This window comes from Protopterus annectens, chromosome 7.part0 (assembly GCF_019279795.1).
Source record: "Protopterus annectens isolate FY-2018-M chromosome 7.part0, PAN1.0, whole genome shotgun sequence".
In the NCBI taxonomy this organism is placed as follows: domain Eukaryota; kingdom Metazoa; phylum Chordata; order Ceratodontiformes; family Protopteridae; genus Protopterus; species Protopterus annectens.
Window position 1 is genome coordinate 72,183,031 of NC_056739.1, and position 27,965 is coordinate 72,210,995.

The window sequence follows — 27,965 nt, forward strand, 5'->3', positions numbered from 1 at the left end:
TTTTATGATTACACAGCAGTCCGCAGTTATTTGCAATCGAATAACCATGGCTGAGAACATCAGGAATAGAGAAAAGACTGAGGTACAATGTAATTGGATAACATTTAAAATGTCAGCCTGTCATAGGTTGTTAAGGTAACTTTTTACCATGGCCACTGGGTTTCTGTGATATCTACCAGCGGGGAGTTCATACAGGCCAGAAATATTCTGTCATTGTTTGAAATTCGAAATCCCAGTTTCTGATAAGATGCCAAATCGCCAATGGGAACCCGTGATTTTCTGCTTTCAGCAGGAAATATGACTAGGCCAGAGGGTTCTCGTCATTAGTCGAAATCTGAAAATGGCCAATTGCCATTGGAAGTTGCTCACGCCTTTGTGTCAGCCAAAGGGAAAACTGCTTGACTTGTTGTTTGTTACCTTGACCACTTTTAATTTGGTGCTTTAACTCCATACATCCTAACCAGTTTCATAGAATAAATGTGAAAAGTAAAGAACAACATAAGAACATAAGAAATGTAAAAAATAAGAACAACATAAAAACAATATATATACCAAAATCATATGACATTAGCAAACTCTGTTGAGAAGGTCGATAGTCTATAATGAGACCAGCCTTTGCAGTTCGAGCTTATAGCGCTACACTGATTAATTTTATTATTACTCTCAGGAAAATAGCAAAATAATGACACTGAAATAAAAATAGCAAGTGAACAACCATAATACCACTGAAAAACAATGGGACCAGAAAAAATAATAAAGGCAATGTCAATAGGTTGAAATTCAAAATGCCAGCTATTCATAGGACGTTATGTTGTTTCTCTAAATGGGCAATGGGACTCAGTCATTGTAACCTCAAGTAAGAAAATTAATTCGGGCCAGAGGAAATTTATAATTGGTTTAAATTTGAAATGCCAGTTAAACTTAAGAAAGTTTAGCTTGAGACTGCAGCTTATCTGATTGGGAAAGAAATGGATAACTAGGCAGGCCAATCCATCCTCCTGTGTAATGTGTGTGTATGTCAGTATGTTTTATTTTAGGCTTTCACTGGTTAAGCCATGCACATACATACTTCTCTTCACTCACATCTATTCAAACAGCTTTGCCTGTATGAAACACTAATAACACAACAGAGTATTTGCATAAGAAGTGTTTAGAGTGGCACCCTTGACACACATGATAATCTATGTTAAAGCATTGCTAACACAGTACTTGGCTGTACACAATTATAACCAAACCATTTGTTTTCAGATTTCAACAACTTCTGTTTAAAGTCATCCGTATTCTCGTCTAGTCTTCAAAGACCCTCAGATATCCCACTTCTCTGTTTGGTCTCATCCCATCTATTCTTTACTCTCCTGTCTGAATTCTGAGTCTATAAAGGGGTGGTCTTCTAGTTTCCTGGAGGAATGTGCATGGCAGGGACTCCCTGTATATCAGCAGAAGACTAAGCTTCAGTGTAGTGGACTAAGAAGTTTAAGTACCATCAGCTACAAGGGACTGTTGGTTAGAAAGTCTCAGCTTGAACTGTCAAATGCAGTGGGTAGATGTGTACATGATGCGGGTCCAGCATGCACTTTCACACTGGCACACTGACTGCCCTTCCTTTAAACATCATCAGTACATCTGCACACCTGCTGTACCCCCCACACACACTGCTTCTGTCAGATGCCATACCAGCAGCCTAGCATTACCTGCTCTCTCCCAGGGAGAGGAGAGCAGATCAGTGACTCCTTCATTACCACCCCTAAGCTGATTGTTTGGTAGTCCAAACAAATTCATGAACTAGCAGGACAGATGAATACCTTTCCTCTGTACTAGTTGGCTAAAAATACCTAATAACAATACCAACTTTCTTAGCACATAAATTAACAAAAAGATAATTTCAACTGCTGTATGTAGACTTACCCCGGAATTTTTTAGGAGGATTGTCAAGGTCTCCTGCACCAGGTTCAACCACACATCGATCATCTACAAGCCTAAAAGAAAATAAATAATCCAAATTAATCATCTGTTTAAAATGGAACAGCAGTCTCACTGGGAGAGGTACAAATTAGTATTACTCAGTTGTAGACCATAGAAGGCTAGTCTCATTTTAAGGCTGCCCTGAATCGTCATTCACTAGCCACATATAAGGTCTGTCATTTCTTTAAACTGACCCAACTTACAGTGAAAAGAGCGTGTTTGTGTATGTGTTAGGGGATGATGAGGCTTCCAGGGTCCTCTAATCTTTGAGAAAGACTCATCAATCTAGTAGTATGAAAGCTTTTCATAAGTCATTAAACAAGTTTATTTATTTATTTATGTTATGACTACCATTCCACACTATCACCAGCCAAGCCCCCCCCCCATTCACTCTGTCCCAAGTACTTCTGTAGATCCTTACCAGAAAAATGCCGAACTTACTTTACTGCTTCCCAGGAAGTGAGAAATAATATGTTCAAAAGGAAGACAAGTGCTTGAAGTTATCGTACTGCGGTTGGTGGTCAAGACACTTAACTAAGGGGTGACTTTCAATGACATCAGCATATAAGCCATGCATCCAAATATCATGCACTGGATGCCTGTCAATCCCCCCCCCCCCCCAAACCTGCTGCAATTAGCAAGATCGCTGATCTCCTCTAAAGATTCTTCAGGCAGTGGTAAACCTCAGAACCTCCTCTTGGAATAGGACAACTGGCTGACAGCCATCTCATCCTCTCTCAGACAATCCTTTTGATTCATCAGTACTGAATGAAGCTCATAAGAAGGAAAAAAGTAAATTGATCTAAAGCAGGCAGCACACTAGAAAAATGCAATTGAGCACAACAAATGCTGAATGTGAGAGACCACAACAGCAAATGAATGCTGTTCAGCACAGGGAGATGAAAATACCAAAATGTTAAAGTCAGCTTGCAAAAGGGTCTACAATACAAATGATGGAAACAACAGAAATACTTTGTTTTGCATATGGGAAAGCCCCCCCCCCCAACACACACACACACAAGCAATGGTGATTCTATTGACTTGCAGGATCAGTAATGTCAACTTGCAGTCCTTGTCATTCGTCCTTACAACTGTCATGTTCTCAGAGTTGCTTAATATAGTGATGTTGAAACCCAGTCCTGTAGTTCAGAGAGATAAAGCCCAGACTCTGTGCGTCAGACATTATGTGCTTGACTAACAGTACAGATGCTGGACAGTCCAGGCAGGACAGGATGGAAGTGACTGGCCAATGGCAGTTCACCCGTTCTGAGGGGGAGATGCAGCTTGGGTCATTGTGCTGGCCACACTTGCAGGAATACTGGTGTATCACCCACAGCATGAAGAGCCTAGTGTGTCCACATTGTGAACGGAGAAATGCTTGGTCAGAAGGTTGTGCATGTGTGGAAGCATGTACAGCCCTAGGAACAATACAAGGCAAGCAATCATGAGAACACAAGATGCCTAGCTATATACTCATTTTCAAGCACTGAATAGTGCTCACTTCCCAAACAGAGCATGATACCCTGGCATAAATTGATGTCTACCCATCCAATCAAGATTTGTTTTACAAGGAGTCAAAGTAGTACCTTGTTTAACTTGCAGTGGTAACTCGTTCAACAGGCTTTCAGTAGGAATACATTAATTTAGTAACCTAGTTCTCCAAGGAGTCTTGTTTATTCGTTGGCATAGATTAGGTCCCTAGTATGGGTGTTTGTAGAGCCACTGGATTTGCAAAGAAATAGGAGGACAAATACAGTCCTTCATGGATTAAAAACTGAGACAAAGATCAACCTGGAATAGCCTGTAGGCTACTGAATATAAGGACAGAAGTGCTAATCTACTGAGATACTTGAAGAAAGTAAGGCCTTTAATTTTCTTGGACAGGTGTTTTGGGGACCTTGCTAGTGGGAAAAAAGATGTTTTTGCCACATTCATTATGTAACTGACAACCTGTTAAATTAACAATTACTTCACAGGTATTTACTCTTGTTAATCCAATGTAATTCGAGCTGGACCCCAAAAGTGACATCATACCTTCTGCCATCATATTAATATTAATGCTGTAAATACAGCTGGAGTATCTTAGACTTCCATGTTTAAAAGCTTTTTTATTAAACTTAAAAGTTTTCTTATCTGAAAGATTAACCGTGTTAAAACTGTGAGTACTGCTTATTGCACTGGAGAAAGTCATTGAATTTTCAGTTACTGACTTTTTTCTGTTTATGTCCCATTTCCACATAACCCTAAAAGCAAGGAATTGCTTTTCCTTCATTGAGTTTATGGAGAAACCTACAGTAACAGCATTTTCTGTTTGTGCCAGCCACAACATCCTGAAAACTGAAAGATTTATTTTAGTTTTTAATAAATCTGCTTTTAAACTTGAAAACGTGGATTTTATTACATCTATTATTTATAAAACCATATGGACATATTACATTGGTGGTTACAATGAGCACTTAATATGGTGTTTCTTACAAACTGTAAACTTTAAAAACGGAAAGATTACTTGGCCTTAGACAGATATAAAAAGGCTCTTCAAGAAAGAAGTGTAGTTACTGAGCAACTCCTGCTTAGCCTGCAAGAACAGGTTTTCATAATTATGAACCGACTTTGCTCCTTACTAAGAATCCTTAATGCAGGAGGCCCTTTTAAGAAACTAGGGAAGGAAGATGATGTGGGGGCATACCTGGTGGCATTTGAAAGTATTTGGCCAAACAGAACTTAAGAGGGGACTCGCTGAAGGTACGCTTGGAGTTGAAGATTGCTGATATACATGGCTAGCACAAGCTGAACTGAGAAATTTGGCCACAGCTGGAGCTTCACTTGAAGCACACACGCTTAGATTTCACAAGTGGACATTTTGTAAGGGCAGACCAGCAAGGCCACAAATGGTTGATTTAATGCATCTTTTAAAACTGTGGCTAGAACCTCATGTAAATAATATATAAGTAAAATGCTAGAAATTTTGGCTGTGGACAAAATTAATAGATTATTCATAAGCAATAAAGAAAGGGGGTATTCCAGAGTACCATAAGGCAACTGAACAGCTAGTTATTTTAGTAAAACATCTTTTGTTAAATGAAACTGCAAACACTAAGTTAGACTGACATGCATCGAGGGCTAATAGTAAGCTTTCTTTTAAGTATGTCTCTCTGCTTGCAAACCAGAAGAAATGTTACTGTCTGAGCTAGTTTGTTTTAAATGTACTAGAACAGGGCATATAGCCACACCTCTCAACTTTTTGGATTTTCACAGAATGTCCAGACTTTTGCCTCATATTTTTGGTATGTTCCTCATAAAATTTGTGGTTTTATACAAATCTCTGAGGATTGAAGTCACTAAATAATGACATGCATTTGAATTTCAGACTTCATATCCTTTAGAAAATGCATACTAACAACAAACCCTGTCATTCTACCATCTTCTATGTTTATAAGAGCAACATTTAAAATCTGTCTCTATTTTTGGGCCTTTGTCCCTATATTATTATAGGCTTTGTCCAGATTTCTTGAGCTAAGAGGTTGAGAGGTATGCATATTGCCAAACACTGCGCAGATAGTCACAGTAATATACCTGTAACAACTGTCAATGACAGCTTAAAAACTGTAATCAAAAAGATGCCTGTGGAATGTGAACCTAGGGAATGTGATAATGCTGAACTTGTAACTACTAAAACTGTAGAATTTGACAAATGCAGTATTTTGGTAACCAGGAAATGAAATGCAATGATTGCTAGACTCAGGGAGCACTACTGCATTACTTAAGAACACAATATGTTTTTAAGCATAAAAAAAGTAAGCCTAAAGTACAGTTAAAAAGACAAACAAAATTAGTATGCAAACCAGACTAAAACATAGTTAGAAAGACAAACTATTTTAGGCAGTGATATACCCAGCACCTCTAGTGCCTAATTTAGCACATGAAGTGAAAACTGGCTAAGATGTTTCTAATTTAAACAGCTACGAAAGACACAGGGCAAAAATAAAAAACAGAAGATAACATTGCCAGAAGTAACCAGCCCCAGTAAAGAAAAAAGTGAGGGACTAAAAGAATGCCAATGAACTAAGATTTGGCTCTGGGTGGAAAAGATACATAAATCTGACACTGGATCTTGCAAAGAGCTCTAGCCATTAAGATAATAAAAAGGTTAGTGTGTGGTAACCGACAGAGAAAAATACCCAGACTACACAAAGCAAATCTCATACTGAAAGAAAATAAAAAGAGAGACCTGACTGAAGTCTTAAGCTTCTTCCTGCTAATCCAAAACTATGTAAATGTTTCCTATTCTATACCAATGTTTTGCAGTATGGTGTTCATGGACATTTGATTGCTCACATTTCAATGAGCATGTTACTCATTTTTTTCTACAATGATTATATTATTTATGTACTTTAATATGTTTTTGGACATTATTGCAAACAGGATTATTAACTGCTAGACATTTTTTTGTTTACAAAGGTTGCTATATCTTAAATTCTAACTTTGTAGGTACAGTATATGTCTAATTTGGAAAAGTTAACAATAAGGCTTACTTCAGTAAGACTTTTACCATTCTAGGTGAATGAATAACTACAGTTTTATGACTTATTCTTACAGCAACAATGGCTTATCGGGTCTATATTAGAACATCAAAGTTTCAAAACTTTGGATGTTCTAATATCGTCCCCTATTCAGTGAAAGCTTAAAACATTGAACATACAGAACAGCGATTTTTTTCCTAGGGAAAATATTTGCTGTTCCAAAACACATACACACAACACAAGCACAGCAATACACACACACACACACACACACACACACACACACACACCAAAAATCTTACACCTAACCCTACACTAAACTATACATACACCACTAACTATCCACTTACCTTAACCCAAACCCTAACCCTAAGGTCCGTCACTATCGCACACTCTCCTCACCTGCGCCCTAACCCTAACTCACTTAACCCTCCCTAACCATCACATCCACACAATCGCACACATACCTAACCTGTACCCTAACTCACCTAACCTGCCCTAACCCTCACGTCCACACAATCGCACACATACCTAACCCTAACTAACCTACCACACTCTCAATCGCACACTTACCTGAACCCGACCCATAACTTTCCACCACAGCGCTGAAAATACGGAAGCAACAGAAACGTAGGAAAAAATATGGTTTTCTGTAGCTTCGATATTTTCAGCTTTCGCTGAATACAGGTCGATATTCGAACATTCAAAGTTTCGAAACTTTGATGTTCTAATATAGACCCGGCTTATCCACCACAACCTTCTACTGAATCCATCAAAAGCAAAAACAATACTTTTAAGATCCCCAATGCCTGCCACATTCCCCCCTGCAACTTCTCATTTCTGACTTAAATAACTGCAATACTGAAACCACTACCCCTTTAAAGATCTTAATCTCTGGCTCAACCAATCTCTTAAACTTCCAATCTCATATAAAGAAAAAATAAGTTAAATAAACTCCCTTCTTTTCTGAGCTATAAAAATCTCACCCTTTCTCTTTGCCCCATGAGACTAGCCATAGGTAAAGGAGTCCTAGTCTCCCAGCTGGAATGCAGCAAAAAAAAACATTTCAAGCTCCATTTGCAGAGTCACTGCAACCTCACCTCCAGAAGATCACCACTGCACCACCCTGAACAATGCAAAATGGTTCCCCTCTCAAACAAACAGCTGACCTTCTACTAGGATTCCAACTCTTCAAGTTACTAAAACTGGAAACTTTCTACCATCTTGCTTCTAAACTACATGAAAATTCTCTTCCTATTACCAAGGCAATAGTGTCAATCAACAATTTCTCTCTCTCTACCACAGAAACTCTACTCTACTGCACAAAACATTCATTCACCACAACAGCCCCCACTTAAAAGACCTACCAGATCACTCCAAATTCAAATTTCAACTTAAATCCCACCTTCAGATCCCCAAGGCAAGTGCTCGTGCTTCAGTAATGATCACATCACCTAACTAACGCACAACTTCCTCTGTCTCATCGGCATTTAACTACTGCTGCTGCACTATTCTAAGGTCCATTCAAATCCACTGTATCTAATGAACATATTCTTATTTGTTTGCTTTGCTCTATCTACAATGTTCATGTATTTTTCTATGTTTTTCTTTACTGTACCCTGTGAATGTATTTTCACCCGGGCTGTGCCTGTAATAGGTCAGTTCTGATCACTGCACTACCCTGGTAAATCAACATAAATGATACAAATAAAGTAAAGGTAGGTGACGTGCTGTTATAGTACATTAGCTTAATCCAGGATAGTATATGCTAGGTAGTTAAATGCAAGTGGGCAGTTGCACTGTTACATGCAAAGGTATACCCTTGCTCATATGACAAAGCTGAGTACTTGCTCCTCTTGCTATGTGCTTTGTACGTGAGATATATCTGTGGCTGGAGGAGTAAACAGCCATCCTCCGCCCATGAAACAGCTGCCTGAAAAGTGAACCAGGGCAAGATATATGGATAGTAAAGCTGTTACAGGTACTACACAGCACCCAGTATAAGGAAGGCTATTTCCTTGCAGCATTATTTAGTCTATATATGTGTTAAGGGTGTCAATGTTTTCAGGTATAGTTAGGAAACAACACTCACTGCTATAAAAGGAGATACATTTTTAAATTTGATCACTGCTGCCCCCCTGTTCTGTTTCCTAATCCGTATCCTTTGTGGTTAATACCAATCTGTTGGATCAATAGTTTCAAAACATTAGCCTAAAATAGGCACGAAGCTGCTGTTTGCTCAATATATTGATGTATTATTTTAAGTTAACTTTCTTCTGTTAGCATTACAGCTATTTCTTACATTACTAGACCAGTTGATATTACAGTAAAAGGACAAAAGCAACAAGCAGCTCACACGTTCTCTCTCTCTCATTATACGGCTGCAGTTCTCAGCTCACTGTGGATGCATGAACTGAATCATTTGTGCTGGCCCCAGGGTTACTAGATTTCCAACCAGCCAGGTAGGGACAAAAAAAAAAAAGGTGTTTCACGGCAAGTTCCACATTAAAGAACAGTAGCTCTGCACTAAGCACGGAGCTTCTCATGTTTAATGCATTGCAGTTCCACATTCAACACAAGTAGCTCCGTGTTTAGCAATTTTTGATTGGCCCATATACCGGCATACGGGCCAATCAAAAATCGCTAAACATGGAGCTTCTCGTGTTTAATGCGGAACATTGCAGTTCCGCATTGAACACAAGAAGCTCTGTGCTTAGCGATTTTTGATTGGCCCATATGCCAGGTACACAGGCCAATCAAAAAAAAACAAACAAAAAAAAAACAAAGCAGAGGCTGGCCGGGATTTAAACCGGCAGGGCAGGACTCAGGATCAGGCTGCTGATCTCGGGACAGTCCCGCCCAAATAGGGACGTCTGGCAACCCTGGTTGTCCCTCACTGGAAGACAGTCTTATACACTGAAGTTCATTTCATTTAGATAAGGGCAATTCTCCCATTTCTTCATTTATAATGATCTTTGTTAAGGAAAGGTATTTACCAAAACAGACTACTTGAAGATGAGCATAGGAAGACAATCTTACTATACAAAATCTTTTTTCAAAGTTCAGTGGATACTCCAGCAAAGGTACAACTTCCACTGAGTGACCTCCCAAACCTCTTGTATCAGAGACACATGGGATATATGCAAATGATCCTTATGAACATCAGGTTTTTCAGCTAATTGGCAATTCTGAATGCCCATGACTTGTTTTGTCATTTTAATGGACAATTTCAGGCCAATAAAGCCAAACCCCACTAGCTGTGAATATGCATATTCCGGCCTTGTTATGACCTTGTCAGCACAGCACAAGCAGAGTGTTTGACTAAGCATTACACACACAGGGCTGTTATACCCAGCTGATTGGGTATATCAGGCCTATGTTTCTAATGCTTAGTCAAACACTCTGCTTGTGCTTTGCTGACGAGGTCAAAACAAGGCCGAAATATGCATATTCACAGCTAGTGGGGTTTGGCTTTATTGGCCTGAAATTGTCCATTAAAATGACAAAACAAGTCAGGACCATTCAGAATTGCCAATTAGCTGAAACACCTGATGTTCATAAGGATCACTTGCATATATCCCATGCACTTCTGATACAAGAGGTTTGTGAGGTCACTCAGTGGAAGTTTTAGCTGTACTGGAGTTTTCATTTTGTTTTTACTGACTGTTTTTTCAGTGACCTTCTCACTCATTGTTTTAGTTTAAAGTTCAGTGGATTGGAAATCTGATCACCATAAGTCACAGATACATCATCATTCTCCTTAGATATGGATAACAGAAGGGTAGACTTAGCTGAATGTACTGACCTGAGCTTACTCATTTAACAAACTAAAATATTATCTAACAAATTTAGAACTCTCAAATAGTGGGACAGGTGCAGATAGAATGTCACATGTCTGAAAAGCAGACCAGGTCCCAGACAAAAATAACAGAAGTCTGTAAAAGAAAAAAAAAACAACAGACATCATGGAATCAGTAGTCTATATGGTTGGCAAATCAATAACAGTGTGTGATAATCTGGTCCAACAGTGAGTCAATACTCTCTACAACTTTGAAAGACAAATTTTAGGCTTGTCAACTGGGTAAGGACCTTCCTCGATCCACAGACTTAGGAGTAGCCCCACCTTGAATACCAACCTGGTTGGATCTGAAACCAAGACCACAGCTGAGTTGTCCAGGGTCAAAGTTCCATGGGACAAGGATGATTCCAAAAGTCTGAGTCAACCCCAGCCCTGGGCTCCTGTTCCCTGGCCCAAATCTCTCAGCTCTGAGATACAGAAAGCTTTTACAGAGCTGGAGTCAAGTATATCAAGGCAGACATCATCTCCAAAGGCAGCCAAGGTGTCAGTGCCAGTGGAGGAACTATATGGACAAAAGTCATATCCAGGATCACTGGTGCCAAAGGATGGACTGTAGAAGGAGAAACAAGATAAGGGGTGGAAGGGCCAGTTCTCTTCACCCCTCGCAGCAGAGGGGGAAGGAATGATTCCCCAGGGAAATCTGGGTATTCCAGAATGTCTGCATCATCTTGTCCAAATCAACATCCCTAAGGGTCCATGTGGACCTAGCAGACCTAAAGAAAGCCATTAAAGACAACTTAGCGATCTGGTTCAGGGTTTTATCCAAGTCTTGAACCTTAAATGGAGAACACCAGATCCAAGGGGTGAAGGCCTGGTGAGAATTCCATATAGCCAAAAAGATAGACTGGTGCCAAGAAGACTCAGGCATCATAGCAAAAAAAATGTTTAGTATCGCTGACAGTCAGAATCTATGTGGTTCCAATTTTGGTGCTGACGGAATACCAACCTGGAAAGGAAAAAAAACAAGGAAATATATATATACTTTATTCAGCTGTTCTTACTGTAACTGTCTTAGTTTGCTGTTCTGTGTGCTCTTATCTGTTCAGTTGCTCTTACTCTGCACTTATTACTGCTTGTTAGTAGCCTCCTAACAACCCTCTCCTCTTACCTCCCAACACTCATACTTGCGAGAGATGCACTTATATATCCAAATTAGAAGCCATGCACTCTCCAACCAAGACCGGAATAGCTGGTCAAGAGGAGAAGGTCAACACTTGCACCACACCACATGGAACACATAGCCCTCCAGAACACACACCAGCACTGCCTTCACATAAAAACACAAACCACACACCCACCTTCACTGGAGTTCTCAATAAAAATCTACCCAAACAACTGAGACCTCCAAAACAAAAACGCACTCAACCACCACAACACAACACTAATCATGAGACACATAACTCTTCTAAACAGTGTGCCACTCAACCAAACCTCCTAAGGCAAAACAGCATGCCCAACATGCTAGTCATAGGTGACTCGATAGTGAGGCACACTTATGTCCCACTCACTAGGCTGCATAAGGAGAAAGTAACAGTCAGCTGCCTGTCAGATGCCAGGATCCGCCAAATAACGCATGCACTCAGGTCCCTCAAGAACAGGTACAAATATGAATCTGTCACTGTACATGTGGGTGTGAATGAGCTGAGATGTACCTCCCTCGACTACATGAAAAGAGACATGGAGAAGCTCTCTGATTATGCAGCCCAGGTGGGTATGACCCCAGCCCTGAGCAGCATCCTACCATCACCCAGAATGATACCACAGTACAAGCAGAAAATGATTGATTTCAACGATTGGTTAAGTTTCTGGTGTCATTCTAAGGGGATCCATTATCTGCCTGCCTGGGATGACATGACTGACAGACCTTGATGCTTTTCCAGAGATGGCCTGCATCTGTCATCCCAGGGCTGCTGGATACTGGCCAAGACTCTTGCCACCCCTATAATACCTTTTTTAGGCGGTGTTCCAAAGATCAATTTACCACTTTAACAGCTACAAACAAATGCAATCTGAGGATCATGTTGCTCAATACTAGAAGTCTAAATCTCAAAATGCACTCGCTCGAAGCACTCCTTAAAATGGAGTACATTGACATTTGTACTGCAACAGAGACCTGGTTCAAGGAAGCAGAAAGCATCCCTGAACTACCAGGCTATAACTCATTCCACACCTTTCGGCCACAGAACTTGGACCAAAGCTCTAAAGGCGATGGTGTTTCCATATTCATAAAGGATTCTCACACCTCCAGACTGGTAGCCCAACATAACGCATCAGAGATAATTCAGGTGCAGCTAACATTGGGTAAGACAGCGATTCAGGTCGTAGCCTGCAATAGCTCCCCAACCATGTCCCAAGACTCACACTCCATGTTCCTAAGCACCCTGGAGAATATCAGGGTCAAACCTAACACTGGGCGACTTCAACTACCCCTCCATTAACTGGGAAAACTACTCATGTACCAATATACTTGCCCAACGTTTCCTGGAATTCATTAATTCCAATGTCCTGGACCAGCTCGTTCTTACCCCTACTCTAGGAAAGCAACATCCTTGACCTGGTCATTACTAAGATGAGTGACTGTTGCTCTACACCAGTAGTCAACTCCTCCCTAGTTAGATCCGACCACAAACTAATCACCTTGGAAATCCACATCCGTCCCACCTCCCCCACCCCCTACAAAGGTAACCATAATGAAAAACTTCTCCAAAGCTAACTTTGGGCTCCTAAAAACAGTGTGGCTAACTTGGGTCTATATTATAATATTGCACGCTCAGAAGAGCGAACGACACATAATCAACCCCATGTAAGCGAAAGCTTACAATGTCGAAACCTCAGAACAGAGATATTTTTCCAAGGGAAAAAAAATCGCTGTTCCAAAACAAAACAAAAAAAAAAAACAAAAAAAAAAAACTGTAAAACATTACATAATGTGGGTTCTGTGCCCCCCACACCCCCCCCCTACTTAAATATACCAACTCCAAGATCGCACTACAGTTCCAAAAATGGCAAAGTAGCAAAAGCGGCCAAGCAAATTCTTTCCTAGGTAAATAATTTGCTGAAAAGCCACTTCGTTATTTTGCCTTTTCACGCTTTTCAGTTTAACAGATGCATTCAACAACCTGCGTCTGCGACAGCATAATTGAAAGCCGGCTTACTTCACGGCACCCATGCAAATGAAAAATAGTTGCATGACTGCCGAATCATACACCAATGCACTATACGAACATGTACACAAATGCATAGATCTCGCCATACCCAATAAAACCAAGACTCTCTCCTCTAAAAAAAAAAAGGAAGCCAATCTGGTGGTCCCCTGCCATAAACAAACTCTACAACAGAAGGAGGAAACTGATGCGGTATAAGGTGAAGTCCCAAGACTGGAAAAACTCCCTCATCAGCCTCAACAAAATGTTGAGATCCCTCATCAAATCTTCTAAAGCTAGCTATGAAAACACAATTGCAGCAGATAATAAAGACAACCACAAGGCCTTCTACCGTTATGTAAAGAATCTACACAGCAATACCCAGATTTGCTCTGAGCTACTGCACAATGGTACCTCCTATACCGATCCAACAGATACTGCCAATATATTGGCCGACAGATTCAGTGCCAACTTTACCCCCCCCCCAAAAGACCTATCACATTAACAGTAGATTGCCAGGCACCCAGTATTACTGCTGCACAGGTTAAAACAGCACTGTCCAAGGCCAAGAATACAGCTTCTATGGGACCTGACAATATCCCTGGCTGTGTTCTACATGAACTACAGAGTGAACTGGCCCCTTACATGTGTGCCCTGTTCAATCACAGCCTCACCTCAGGCTTTGTCCCTACCAAATGGCGCACTGCTACAGTCATCCCTCTCCACAAAGGAGGAGCGACTACAGACCCTGGGAACTATCGCCCAATTAGCCTGACGAGTCTGATATGCAAAGCTATGGAACGCATTATCATGGACCTAATAAACAAGAATATAGAGAATCTCCAAACTCTGGATCCCACACAGTTTGGTTTTGTGAAGGGTAGATTGTGCCTGCTCAACTTGGTCGACTTCTTTGAGTCAGTCACCAGAGCTGTGGATGAAGGCAAGGTGGTTAATACAGCTTACCTTGATCTGGCTAAGGCCTTTGATACCATTCCCCACTCAGGAATCACAGAAAAACTCAGTAAGCTAGGCATCAACCCCTATATCACTAGGTGGGTTGCAAACTGGCTCACAGACAGAACCCACAGTGTGAACGTAGCTGACTCCAAGTCAGACTGCTGACCAGTCATGAGTGGGGTTCCACAGGGTTCAGTCCTGAGTCCTCTCTTGTTTGTTATCTATTTCTCTGAAGTCCAGGCCAACACAAAGGGACTCTGGCTGACAAAGTTCGCAGACAATTGCAAGTTGGGAACTATTATCAACTCCCCAAGTTATGTTGACATCCTACAGAAAGGCCTCACTGAGACCAACGACTGGTATCAAAACCATGGCCTTAAGCTCAATGCCAAAAAATGTGTCCTCATCCCCTTTGGGAAAACCTAGTTCCCATGAATTACTACATCGATGGTAGTCCACTGAACACAGAAGGTGTTATAAGAGATATGGGAATACAGGTTGACAGCAACCTCTCTTTTGACCACCACATTGCCACTGTGGTCACAAAGTCCTTCTATGTGGCACCTCTCTTTACTAAGGGTTTTGCATCCAGGAAGAAAGAGGTCATTGTCTCCCTCTACTCTTCCCTCATTAGGCCAATCATCGAGTACAATGCCCCATTTGGCATGTACTTCACATGACACCTGCAACAACTGGAGAGGCTGCAAAAGTACCTCACAAAGAGGATCCTAGGCCTTAAACACTTGTCCTATATGGACAGACAAAAAACTCCAACTATTCTCTGTCTCATATTGCCTACTTAGAGGCGATCTCTGCTTGACTCACAAAGCCATGTCTGACCCAGCTCTGTTAGAAATACATCTGAAGAAATCCCAATCCCTCCGCACCACATGCTCCAGAGACCTTACCCTCATTACCACAATCAGCAGAACGTGCTAGAGGGACAGGTTCATTACCCAGAGACTGTCCATGCTATGGAACAGACTTTCCATACATGTCAAACAGAGCACCTCACTGGCCCTTTTCAAGAGAAATCTAGATGAGTGGATGGGAAATAGAAAATTCACCCCGGGGATCACTCCAGTGGCTCTACTCGACAGAGGCACTGGGAACTAAGGTCGGGTGGCACAAGCTAGGGTAATCCTATGGGCTAGGCTTGTAAAGGTTACAGGGCCATTAGCCTAGTACACGCCTATGAACCTATGTGATTCTGTGATTAGCACTGCAAAGATGGCAATGCCAGATCCACAGTGGTAGCAGAGGAGGAAGAGGGTCTTGGGGCCTTTTGGTCTGGCTCATCTGCTTCTGAAAACTCAGCAGGTCATTTCCTGACCTACTTATCTCTATCCTTTTATTATTTACTTAATTTATTTACTTACTGACATTTAATTACCAGGAAAGTCTGACTGGGTAGGAACCCATTTTCACTGGAGGCCCAGGGAGAAAAGCTTCAAAGCACTACAAAACATTTTAAGAACAGTAATTTTACAGTCTTTAAAAATACCACAAAAAACATGTACAGTTCAACTAATTCTACCAAATTAAATATACCATGAAAACATTGATTAAGAACAGACACAAGTTATATGGCAATGATTTAATATTTAGAGAAATTTTAGCCAGTTTATAGAGAAATTAAAGAAAAGTTAGTATAATACAAACAAGAAGTTCAATATAAAGTGAAAGAAAAGAAGGCTTATGGTATATTTAGAGAAAAAAACAGGGGAGAGAAATTGATAGAGGGAAGGAAGTGAGTGAAGAAGGGAAAGTAAGGAGGTGTAAGGTATGAAAAGGTACTAGTTCACATTTAGGGATATAGTTTATCCTGGTATTCAGCAAGCTCAGAGACAGCTTTTGGCTAGGAAGTCTTTCAGAATAGTTTTGAAGGATGGCAGGGAGGGTATTAATGTAATGGATACAGGTAAGGAGTTACAGGCCTTAGCAACATGGTGTGGATATTGACAACAACCAACAGATTTGATAGGTTTGGGGACAGAAAGGAGTTTTTGCTTATTGGATCATAACGACCCACTGGGAACAAAGTTGTGTAGAATGTAATTTAGGGCTTGACAAGCATGTGGATGCTGGATAATTTTATAACAGGTAAGAAGTTGTTTATATGTTAGTTAATGGGGTAGTTCTAATCAATTTAGACTTTTCAGTGCTATACAATGTTAGGTTCTAAAGGGGTATTTGATGCACATTTAAAAAATAGAAGTTATGTCCTTACCATAACGTTCCAAGTGGAGTGTTCATCTCGCCTTTGTTCTTACACATGGGTTCGGAGCCGATCCTCGGCTCCGTGCCGGCCTCTTGCAAGCTCTGCATCGAGAAGAAGCTCGAGACAATCTAATACCCACAATCCCCCTCTGCCTTTACCTCAGATCTAGTTTGCAAGCAAACCAATCTACAGAATAGCACACTCATGCTTACATCACATATGTACAGAAAGAATCTACACATAACTATATATATATAAGCCAGACAGACATATATAAATATATATATATATGCCAACTATGTACACAATATTGTAACAGTAGCAGAATGCTCCTGGCCAGGCATCAAAGAACGTTCTTCCTAAGGGTGGGAGGGTGGGATTGTAAGAACAAAGCGAGATGAACACTCCACATGGAACGTTATGGTAAGGACATAACTTCTATATGTGATAGTGTTCAATCTCGCCGTTTGTTCTTACACATGGGTAGCGTCCCTAGCTCCTTGTTCCTGAGGAACTCACGGAGGACGTTCTTGAGCACAGTGGAACCAAAGGTTGCCCTGTCCCTAGAAACCTTGTCTACCTTATAATGAGAAATGAATGTATGTGGTTTAGACCAAGTAGCAGCTGCACAAATAGCGTCCAGTGGTAGGCGGGCTGCATGAGCCAAAGATGTAGACACTGACCTTGTGGAATGTCCTTTGGGTTTGTGTAACAGGGTTTGATTTGAAGAATCGTAGACATAGATTATACAATCCGTTAACCATTTAGAAAGAGTTCTTTTGGTAACTGCAAGTCCTTTCCTGCTATCAGCAAAAGCCACAAAGAGTTGATCTGTTTTTCTGTGATCTTTTGTTCTATCCAAATAAAATCTTAGCTGTCTGTGAACATCTAATTTGTGTAACATATACTCCATTTTATTGGAGTGGTTTTTGAAGAAAGTGGGTAATTCAATGGACTGATTAATATTGTTAATAGAACACACTTTAGGGAGGAAGGATGAATTGGTTCAAGAGAAACTCTGTCAGAGTGAAAGATCAAATACGGGTGCTTGATGGAGAGAGCCTGAAGTTCAGATACTCGCCTAGCGGAAGTAATGGCTACCAGAAAGAGAGTTTTCCAGGATAAAAATTTTAATGGGCAAGAAGAGGCAGGTTCAAAAGGGGGCAACATTAATTTAGATAGCAACAAGTTTAGACTCCAAGGTGACGTAGGAGATCTGACCGGTGGTCTAATATGAAAAACTCCTTTTAAAAAGGCTTTACAAAGTCTGTGAGCCATTACAGGAGCTCCACATTCTTCCACATGGAAATTCGAAATGGCAGCCAATTGAACTCTTAGTGTAGCAGGAGAAGCACCCTGATGGAATAAGTCTGTTAAGAACTCTAAGATCTTATTCAAAGGAGCTATAAAAGGATCCACATGGTGTGTATTCGCCCAGAATACAAATCGCTTCCATTTGCTAACATATGTCTTAGTAGTGGAAGCTTTATGCGAAGCCACCAAAATATCCTGGACTGCTGGTGACAAAAGATCAGACCTGGCTAAGTTGGGAATTGGAGCAGCCAAGCTGCTAGATGGAGGGACAGAAGCACGGGATGGGGAACCCCTGACGAGTGAGTCAATAGGTCTGGCTCTGGGTCCAGAATCCAGGGTCCCCGAATGCAGTGTATCTTCAGGAAGGGAAACCAAATTTGACGAGGCCAGAATGGGGCAATGAGGATTATCGTCCTGTGTAGGTTCTTGGCTTTCTGGAGAAACTTTGATATCAGAGGAAATGGGGGAAATGCGTACAGGAGTCCCGGGGGCCAATCGTAAACCAGTGCGTCCCTGGGGACTTCCCCTGGAGGGGGTAATAGGGCAAAGTAGCTCCTGCATTTGGCGTTCATTGGAGACGCAAACAGATCGCAGGAAGGCTGGCCGCACGTGCGAAAAATCCTTTTCGCCACTGACTGTTTTAGGGACCACTCGTGCGGTAACAGAATTGCTCTGCTCAGCCTGTCGGCTATGACGTTGGATGACCCCGGGATGTGCGTTGCTATTAGAAAGCGACCCGTGGACTCCGCCCACTGCCAAATTCTCATGGCCTCTCTGCACAGCTGATAGGACTTGGTTCCCCCTTGCTTGTTTATGTACCAGACTACCGACATGTTGTCCGTCTGAACTGCAATAGTCCCTAGAGGAAGAAGGGGAGCAAAGTGTTGCAACGCTAGAAACACTGCCCTCAACTCTAGAACATTGATGTGCAGATTGTACTCCAAATTGGTCCATTCGCCTTGGACTGTCTGTCCCTGAAAGATGCCCCCCCACCCTATCAGGGAAGCGTCCGTGGTCACTGTAACTGTGGGTGGGTAGCACAAACGGTCTCCCTTGGAAAGGTTGCACGTTTGAAGCCACCAGTTTAGATCTGTTTTGCATGTCTTTGTTATAAGAATCTCGTGTGTTAGAGGTAGTTGTTGAAACGACCATTGTGCAAACAGCAGCCATTGTAGGACTCTCATGTGCAGCCTTCCCAGGAATTGCAATCAGGGAGGCTGACATGAGGCCCAACACCTTTAGTACTAGTTTTGCAGGAGATTTTCTTGACAAGAGTAGAAGACGAATATGAGTCTGAAGTGATAATATCCTTTCTGGGGGAAGCCTCAGAATCAACTGACATGTGTCTAACTCTGCTCCTATGAACAAGATGTTTTGTGATGGCTGAAGTAAGGATTTTCCGAAGTTTACGGAAATCCCTAGGTGAACACACAGTTGAAGAACAAAGTCTCTGGCCTGTAGTAGTTGACGCCGGGTGGTGGCAGAAAGGAGCCAGTCGTCCAGATACGGAAACACCTGGAATCCCTGGCGTCTCAAGTGAGATGCTACCACTGCCATACATTTGGTGAAGACCCCGGGGGCTGAGGTCAGACCAAAGGGCAGGGCTCGAAATTGAAAATGACTGGCCCCCAGCCGGAAGCGCAGATGATCTCTGGATGCCCTGGCCATTTTGATGTGGTAGTATGCATCCTCTAGATCTATTGAGCACATCCAGTCGTCCTTCTGTAAGAATGGAAGGATCGATTGAAGCGTGACCATTCGGAACTTTTCTTTCCTGACGAAGGTATTGAGGTAGCTTAGGTCCAGAATGGGCCTCCAGTCCCCTGTTTTCTTTGGAACTAAAAAGAACCTTGAGTAAGTCCCGAATCCTTGCTGGTCCGCTGGGACTGGTTGGATGACTCTTTTTTCTAGCAGCTTTGAAATTTCTATAGCTGCTGGCTCTCGCAGATGGGGCGGTACATCTGGGAGTCTTTTCTTTGGGATGGGCTGAGATAGAAAGGGTATGTTGTAACCTCTGGTAACCACGCTTTTTACCCACTTGTCTGTAGTTATGTTTTGCCAGGCCTGAGAATATAAAGCTAAGCGACCCCCGACTGCCTCCAGAGCAGGACAGTCGGGCCTCCTCTCAGGAGTGCTGGAAAGGTTTGCCAGGGAGGTTATCCCTGTCACCTTGGTTTTGCGGACCCCCTCTGCCGCCAGGGCGGCGTCTTCCACCTCTGCCCCCCCCTCTGCCTCTAGAGGGGGCATCACCCTGTGTGTTTGGGAAAGATCCTTGGTGTTTTCGAAACCACATTTTCCCACCACGTTGCCCTTTGGGGTACGGTCTGGAAGGGGTGGAAAAACGGACTCCGACAGCAGACAGAGTCTTTCCCTCTTGTTCACACCGGGTAAGGGTCTCCTTTACTTTAGGGCCAAAAAGTGTGGCTCCATCAAATGGGGCGTTAGTAAAGGAAGACTTGAAGGCTTCTGCAAATGAACATAAGCGCATCCAGGATTGCCTACGAAGAGCAATCGCTGAAGCCGCTGCCCTACTCGATCCTTCGGCTGCGTAGGATATCAGCCTCATGGACGAGTTTACAATGGATGTAAGGGTGTTGAGATGCGCTGCAACTTTCTCTGAAACAGCAGCATCTGTAGTACCCTGGAGGGTATCTCCCAACTCTTTGACTAGATCCCTCTGTAAACGTGTAAAATGAGTCAAATAGTTCAGGGAACGCATAGAGAAAGCCGCTGAACTGAAAATGCGCTTCCCGTATCTGTCCATGGTCCTAGAATCTTTGTTAGGTGGATGGACAGATGAGGAAGACTCCGACATCTCCTTTTTCGTGGCTGCTGCCACCACCATGGCATGTACTGGAACTCCTTTGGTGAGGTAAGCCTTGTCCTGTGGTGCCGTAATGTACTTATTTGGCTTCCTAGGGACTGGTTCCACCGTGTCAGGTGTCTCCCACGCCCTTCGAGCAATCAACTCCATTAACTCATCGAAGGGCGGAGTGACCCAGGAGGAGGAAGGGCGAGCACCAAATGCCTTCAGCAGAACTGACTCATCCTCAGAAGGGGGAAGGGACTGCCAGTCACCTCTCTGCTTCAGGATCTCCAATATGTCCGAAAAAGAGACATCTTCCGAAGGTGACTTAGGGGACCCCTCTGACTCATCTAAGTCAGTATCAGATGTTAAGGATTCCTGTGGAGAATCCAAGTGTCTCCTCTTACACAATCTCTTCCTAGGGACTTCTTCGTGGGGAGCATCCGAAGAAGCCTCGGAGGAAGAGGGGGCACCATCCAGGGGTGGCTGAGACACTGGTGCCCGACGCTTGGATGTGGCCGTGGGTGCAGATGAAGACAAAGGCCCTTTATGGGGAGGAGAGGTTGCTTCCACTGATGTGGTTGTCTGGGTAGACAACACCTTCCTCATCAGGTCGAATGCTCCCGGGTCCCGCATCGAAGAGTCCCCCGGTTCCGAGGAAATGGGAAGAATCCCCGACACGGGCACCGAAGGCATAGACCCCGAGGACGGAGCCGAATCGATCCGCGCCAAGGCCCCAAGGGGGAGAGTCGGAACCGAAACGTCGGTTCGACTCTCGGCCCCGGAACCCAGGACAGACCGTCGGCTCCGAGACTCCGGTATCGGTTCCGACGGAGTCGAGGTGAGAGGAACAGACCGAGAAAAGGACGGTTCTGGACCCGAGGGCTCCACAATCAGTAGATCAGCCTCTTCCGGCTCCAAAGACTGAATCGGTCTCGGAGGAGGAATGGATGGAGATACAGGAAGGCCTTCAAGTTTCGACACCAACTGGGTGGAAACCGAAATAAGTTTGGAGAGGGCCAAATGCTCCAATAACTTCTGCACCACGCGATCCACATCGATATCCGAAAGTTTGGAGGAAGAACGGGTCGAAGGAACCGAAGACGGAGCCGACCTCAATAAGGTCGAAGGAGGAGCTCCATCACCGGTTCCAAGACTCGAGGCTCAGGAACCGACACCAGTTGAACACTCGGCCCCGAAGTCTGTGGAACCGGTGATCTAACCTTTGTTGAAGAGCTCGGAGCCGATGACTTGGGCTCCGACGTCTTCGATTCCTTAGAGGACTTCGATGCCTGGTCAGAAGCATCCAAAGCCTCCTGGAAAGACGGTTTCAATAGACCTCTGTCCATTAGTTTCCTCGCCTATCTGTCATGACCCTCCCACTAAAGAGTGACAGATAGAGCAGTCCTCTTGCAAGTGGAGAGGGCCAAGGCAGTAGACGCAGGAACTATGGTTGTCAGTGACTGACATTTTCTGGCCACACTGACAACGCTTGAAACCTGACTTCACCTTCTCAGACATTATAGGAAAAGAAAGACAAATCCAGTAATACAGTCAAATCCGTTAAAGTTTGTCAAATCCGATAAAAATTGTCAAATCCGGTAATAAGTTTCCTCAACTAGGTAAATTTATGAAGGGTGTAGGCCCCGAAAAATATTTAACCGATAAAAAAAAAGTTAACGGTACCAATAACTCAACGAGACCACAACACAATCATACAGATAATACTGAAAAACATCAAATAGAAATAGAATCCTAATAAAATATAACAAAATAAAGTTATATCTTAGCTTAGACTCTCGAGCTAGCTCCCAACGATGCGTATGCAGCAGCGGCAAACTAGATCTGAGGTAAAGGCAGAGGGGGATTGTGGGTATTAGATTGTCTCGAGCTTCTTCTCGATGCAGAGCTTGCAAGAGGCCGGCACGGAGCCGAGGATCGGCTCCGAACCCATGTGTAAGAACAAACGGCGAGATTGAACACTATCACATCTTAATAGTTACAGTACTGTTTAAATGTTGGATTTTGTGATGCCTGGAGGTTAGTATGGATGGAAGCACCATAAAGAAGTGTGGAGAGGAGATAAGTAGTAGCAAGTGTAGTTTTAGTTGCGTTGGTGAGAACGTTTTTGGCTCTTTAAAGCATCCCTAGTTTTTGATGAATTCTTCTTGTGTAATTTTGTATATGCAGGTGGAGTTTAAGATTGTCATCCACTATCATCCCTAATAATGTGTTGCGAGAAGTGACTTCAGTGGCTGTAGTATCAACAGAGAGGACTTTAAATTTTGTTTTTTCATGAGAGAGGGATTTGGCGAAAAAAGTAATAGTCTATTCTTTTGGGGTTGAGCTTGAGTTGTGAGTCAAAAAGCAATGTCTTAGTGGCTGTTATAGCTTCTTCAGTATTTTTTTTTTTAGGTGTGCCATGTTTTCTGATGTGCAAATGAGTGAGAAGTCATCTGCATACTGTATTAGGGAGGTCTGTTGTGTGGTTGTGTGGATGGTGTGGGTGTTGATGAGAATGTTAAAGAGGAGGGGACCAAGGACAGAGCCTTGTGGTACACCAGTGGTGACTGGGAGGTATGAAGAGAGGATGGACTGCCATTTGAATGACTTATACCTATTGAACAGGTATCATTTGAACCACAGAGAGATCTGGGCTGACAGTGACCTACTGAAGACATTTAAAGTAAAGTAGAAGTTATGCTGTGACAAACTGTGTCAAAGGCTTTAGACAAGTCCAGAAATGTTTCTCTTTTCTCTTTCTCCTTTCTGTCTCAGTCTTCATTTTTCTCTCTGTCTTCCCTTTCTCCTCAGACTTCTTGAATGGAGATAAAGAAAACCAAAAAACGACAGCATGCAATGAAGAGGTTGGAAGGAGCCTCTTCAACAAAAACCTTCCTCATCTATCAGCCAACACCTTGACACTGAAAAAGGCAGATCATGACAGTTTTGATCTAAGTGGACTACCCACAGGCAATACACGGACATGACATGAAAGTTGTGGGGGGGGGGTCTGGTTTATGACCGAAGTCAGTGCACATGCAGAAACCTGAAGTCTTCTCAGACATTTTTACATATAATTACAACATACAAGAAAAGTAACCCCACATAGCATGACCAACAACACACAGAAACAACTAAAAGAGAAAACTACAAAACTCACTAAGTAATAATCAACTAAGCTAACTAGCTGAACAGCACAGACAAGAAATCATGGAGAAAGAGAAGGCGCACTGAAGAAAAAAAAAACAACTTTTTGGGCCTGAAGAATACAGAAGAGTCACTCACCCAAAGGGCAGCTTTTGAATTGTACTTACACACACTCAAATAAACTTGTCTTTTGAGGGAGAGGAGAAATACCCTAAAATAGTAATCTAGCAGGATAATCATAAAGAAAACAGCTGAAAAATATCAAAAAGCACTTTTCTCCAATGGATCTTCGGAAATCCCGTTTGACACAGAAAAGTGGGAAATGAGATCTGAGGAGACTTAGGAATGCAGAGCATCAGGGGAAGGGAGCTGGAACTTTGGAGCCAAGAGTCTGAAGTGCTGGCCTGGAATACAGTCAAATCCAGCAACCCACAGGTTCAGGTGGTCTGGGTTGTACTGACCCCCCTTTTTTCTCATCAGAAAGATAGAAATGGACAGTCTTATGTTTTACATAAGGGATAAGCTTCAGGCACTGCCTCAAAGTAATAGGAAGATGTCTGATTGAGGTGTTATTTATTTATTTCCAGTTTGATGACCGGGGAGGTCCACTGGGCTCAAGAAGCCCATTTTCAGTGGAGGCCCAGGGAGAAAAGCTCCATATTACATAGTAAAAATAGTACCAATTAGGCAAATTGTAATATTATATAGTAAAACTAAGCAAAGTATAACAGCAAAATATAACATACATTACATACTTACAGATTAGAGAACAAGTAGTACAGAGTTTAAGTTGTACAGAGGTTGTAAATCATCTGTGAATGGTATAAAAACTAACATTTGTAAGATGAGAGTAAATAACATTTGTAAGATGGCCATAAATAAGATTAATTTCCAGGTTGGACTTGAGTAGCTGCTGGTCTACTTTATCTAGTGGAGCAGTTAGGGCGCTGCAAACAGTTATCGGGCTTTCGTACTTTCTCATCTGCAATAGCAGCATTTTAAATTAAGCAGTAGCGCTGTGTGTGTTATTTTTTATTTTACTTTTTTCTTTCTTTTACTGAGATAGGACTGGGAACCTTGGACTTGTCTGCTACCTGGGGAAGATGAATAAGAAGGGAGAAGAGGTTCCCCTTCTTATTGAGCTGCTTGACTGGATTAATAAAGGATTGTGTGTCTTTTTGGATGTGGGAAAGGTAAGCAACCAAGCCACCCACCAGTTTAATAAGGGATGTTGTGTCTGTTTCTCCTGGTTCTTTGTACTTCAGCTTTCCCAGAAAGATAAGTTTATTTGAGTGCATGTGTGAGTAGAATTCAAAAGCTGACCTTCAGGTGAGTGACTGTTCTGTATTCTTCAGGCCTAAGCTGTTGTTTCTTTCTTCACCACACTAAAATTGAACCAATCGATCAAATTAAACTTCTAGGAGTTACAACAGATAACTGTCTAAAATTCGACAAACATGTAGCCCTAACAATCAAAAAGTCCATATTAAACTTGGCTCACTGTATGGAGCCAAACCATATCTAACCAACAACTCCAGACTAGCCACAGCCAGATCTCACCTGCTATCCACTCTCCTCTTCCCTTCACTATCTTTACCAACCTACTCGTCCAACCTAAACAATCTAGAGACTTTCTATAATAAAATTTGTTGCAAACCTATTACACATATCTTAACATGCTTAGCACTCAAACAACTCAGCTGGATTGAGCTATCCAACCTATTACTCCTGAATCAGCTTAGCATAGCCCACAGTATTATACATAAACCCAGCAATTGCCCAGCTATAAAAGACATAGTTCAACCAAATACAAACCCTAGGTCTCTTCAATCATCTGATAAACTGCTTTTAAATTTAGCAAACCCCACAGTAGCTATGGTGATTCCCTGTACTCTAATAAAATATCCAGAACCTGGAATCTATTGCCTCAACTCATCCTAAACACCACCAACAGCCACAAATTCAAGCTACACCTAAAAGAACACTTTACTAATCACTGGCTATGCTCCTGTACTATCCATACCTAACAAGTGTACCTCATTATGAGGAACGCTCCTCATTTGGGGTTTTAAAAAGTTCATATTCCTCGAATTTCCACACTGAAAGAGTCTGTCGCACATTCAGTGTTAGGAATTTTTATAACTGATATCCATGATAAGTAGAACTAAATCATATTAAGTCATTAAAAAACTTTACTATAAGTAAAAATAACACCGTTTAACCATCCTGTGAGCTTCCTTATTGAGATTGTTAGTAAGCTGTTAGCAAGTGTTACGCATTTTGCCCATTTGTTCCACATTAGGAGATAATGTTCCTCATTTTGAAAATGTAAGGTTGAGAGCTATGAGAGCAGGCCAGGTACCCCTATTCAGAGTTCTCTCACCCTGCTTGTCCAACCTTTCTTATATCATTTATTCTCTACCCTCCAATGAAATAGCAATATCACAATTTCCTTTCTAATAAATTAAGAAAAGAAAAAACTTAATTCATGTTTGTCCATATGAATATGTAAACACATTTCTTTTTATGTAACTATTCTCCCTGTAAGTCATTGTACTACAATCTGCTGTAACTATATTTTTGCAGTAATTCTATTGTTTCTGTATTTTGCTGTAACTGTATTTTTGCAGTAATTCTATTGTTTCTGTATTTTGCTGTAACTGTATTTTTGCAGTAATTCTATTGTTTCTGTATTTTGCTGTAACTGTATTTTTGCAGTAATTCTATTGTTTCTGTATTTTGCTGTAACTGTATTTTTGCAGTAATTCTATTGTTTCTGTATTTTGCTGTAACTGTATTTTTGCAGTAATTCTACTGTTTCTGTATTTTGCTATAACTGTATTTTTGCAGTAATTCTACTGTTTCTGTATTTTGCTGTAACTGTATTTTTGCAGTAATTCTGTTTCTGTATTTTGCTGTAACTGTATTTTTGCAGTAATTCTATTGTTTCTGTATTTTGCTGTAACTGTATTTTTGCAGTAATTCTATTGTTTCTGTATTTTGCTGTAACTGTATTTTTGCAGTAATTCTACTGTTTCTGTATTTTGCTGTAACTGTATTTTTGCAGTAATTCTATTGTTTCTGTATTTTGCTGTAACTGTATTTTTGCAGTAACTCCATTGTTTATGCATTTCATCTTATTTTGTAATGTGCTATTATTTTCTAATTGTTGTTATTTATACTCTCTTACTATATCTTAAGTTTATGGAGCTTTACTCCCCAGGTCTCCACTAAAAATGGGCTACTGGCCAAGTAGGACATTACCTGGTAATCAAATGTAAAATAAATAAATATCTTTACAAGAAGAAAACAGATTTATATAGGTTGCAGGGATATAATTTCTGCTACACTGCTTGTAATAGAGAAAGTACAGTTATGTAAGCCCTACTTACCTGTAACAATAGATGTTTGAATTTCACTGTGCCTCAGTCACATAAGGGTTTTGCGCCTGCACAGCCAACCTACACTGGCAGATTTTCAAAGCTCAGAATCCCCTCCTCTGACTCTCTGTGATAGGGAATTGGCTAGGTCCCTCTCATCAGGAGAAGCCTGACCACTGACAGAGACAGTCATTTATTCAGGCTTTTAGTATTAAGTAGAATGAACAAAAAAGGACCAGAAGCAAGTATTGCAGAAACCAACCAAAAAATTCACATTCATAAAACATGGATACCATTGAACTATATACAAAATAAGGGGGGTGGTGGGTGGTTGCTGCCACTGATGAAGCATGAAATTCAAACATCTACTGTTACAGGTAAGTAGGACTTACACAAATGACTACTATGTTTATCATTCACACTGCCTCAGTGGCATACGGACAGATTTTAAAAGCTTACCCTACCTGGGAGGCCCCTGGATAATGGTTCTCTCAAAGCATTCTCTGGAATTTGAGAAAGAATCCAGTTTGTAGTGCTTTGTAAAGTTAAGAATAGAGGACCAAGTTGCTGCCTCTAGAATGTTTCTAGAGTCTACTCCTTTCCAAAATGCCATCAAAAGGATAAGGTTCTGGTGGAATGTGCCTTAACCT

The 27,965-nt window shown here is 41.8% G+C and overlaps 1 protein-coding gene across 1 annotated transcript in view; it reads right to left on the reverse strand.

The window, feature by feature from the left end:
• Positions 1–27,965, reverse strand: part of ITPR3 (inositol 1,4,5-trisphosphate receptor type 3) — a 2,403,054-nt gene that overhangs the window by 1,960,027 nt on the left and 415,062 nt on the right. Inside the window, exon 2 of the mRNA XM_044076491.1 lies at positions 1,906–1,976. Coding sequence (XP_043932426.1) covers positions 1,906–1,976 — 71 coding nt within the window. The remainder of the gene's footprint in view (positions 1–1,905; positions 1,977–27,965) is intronic.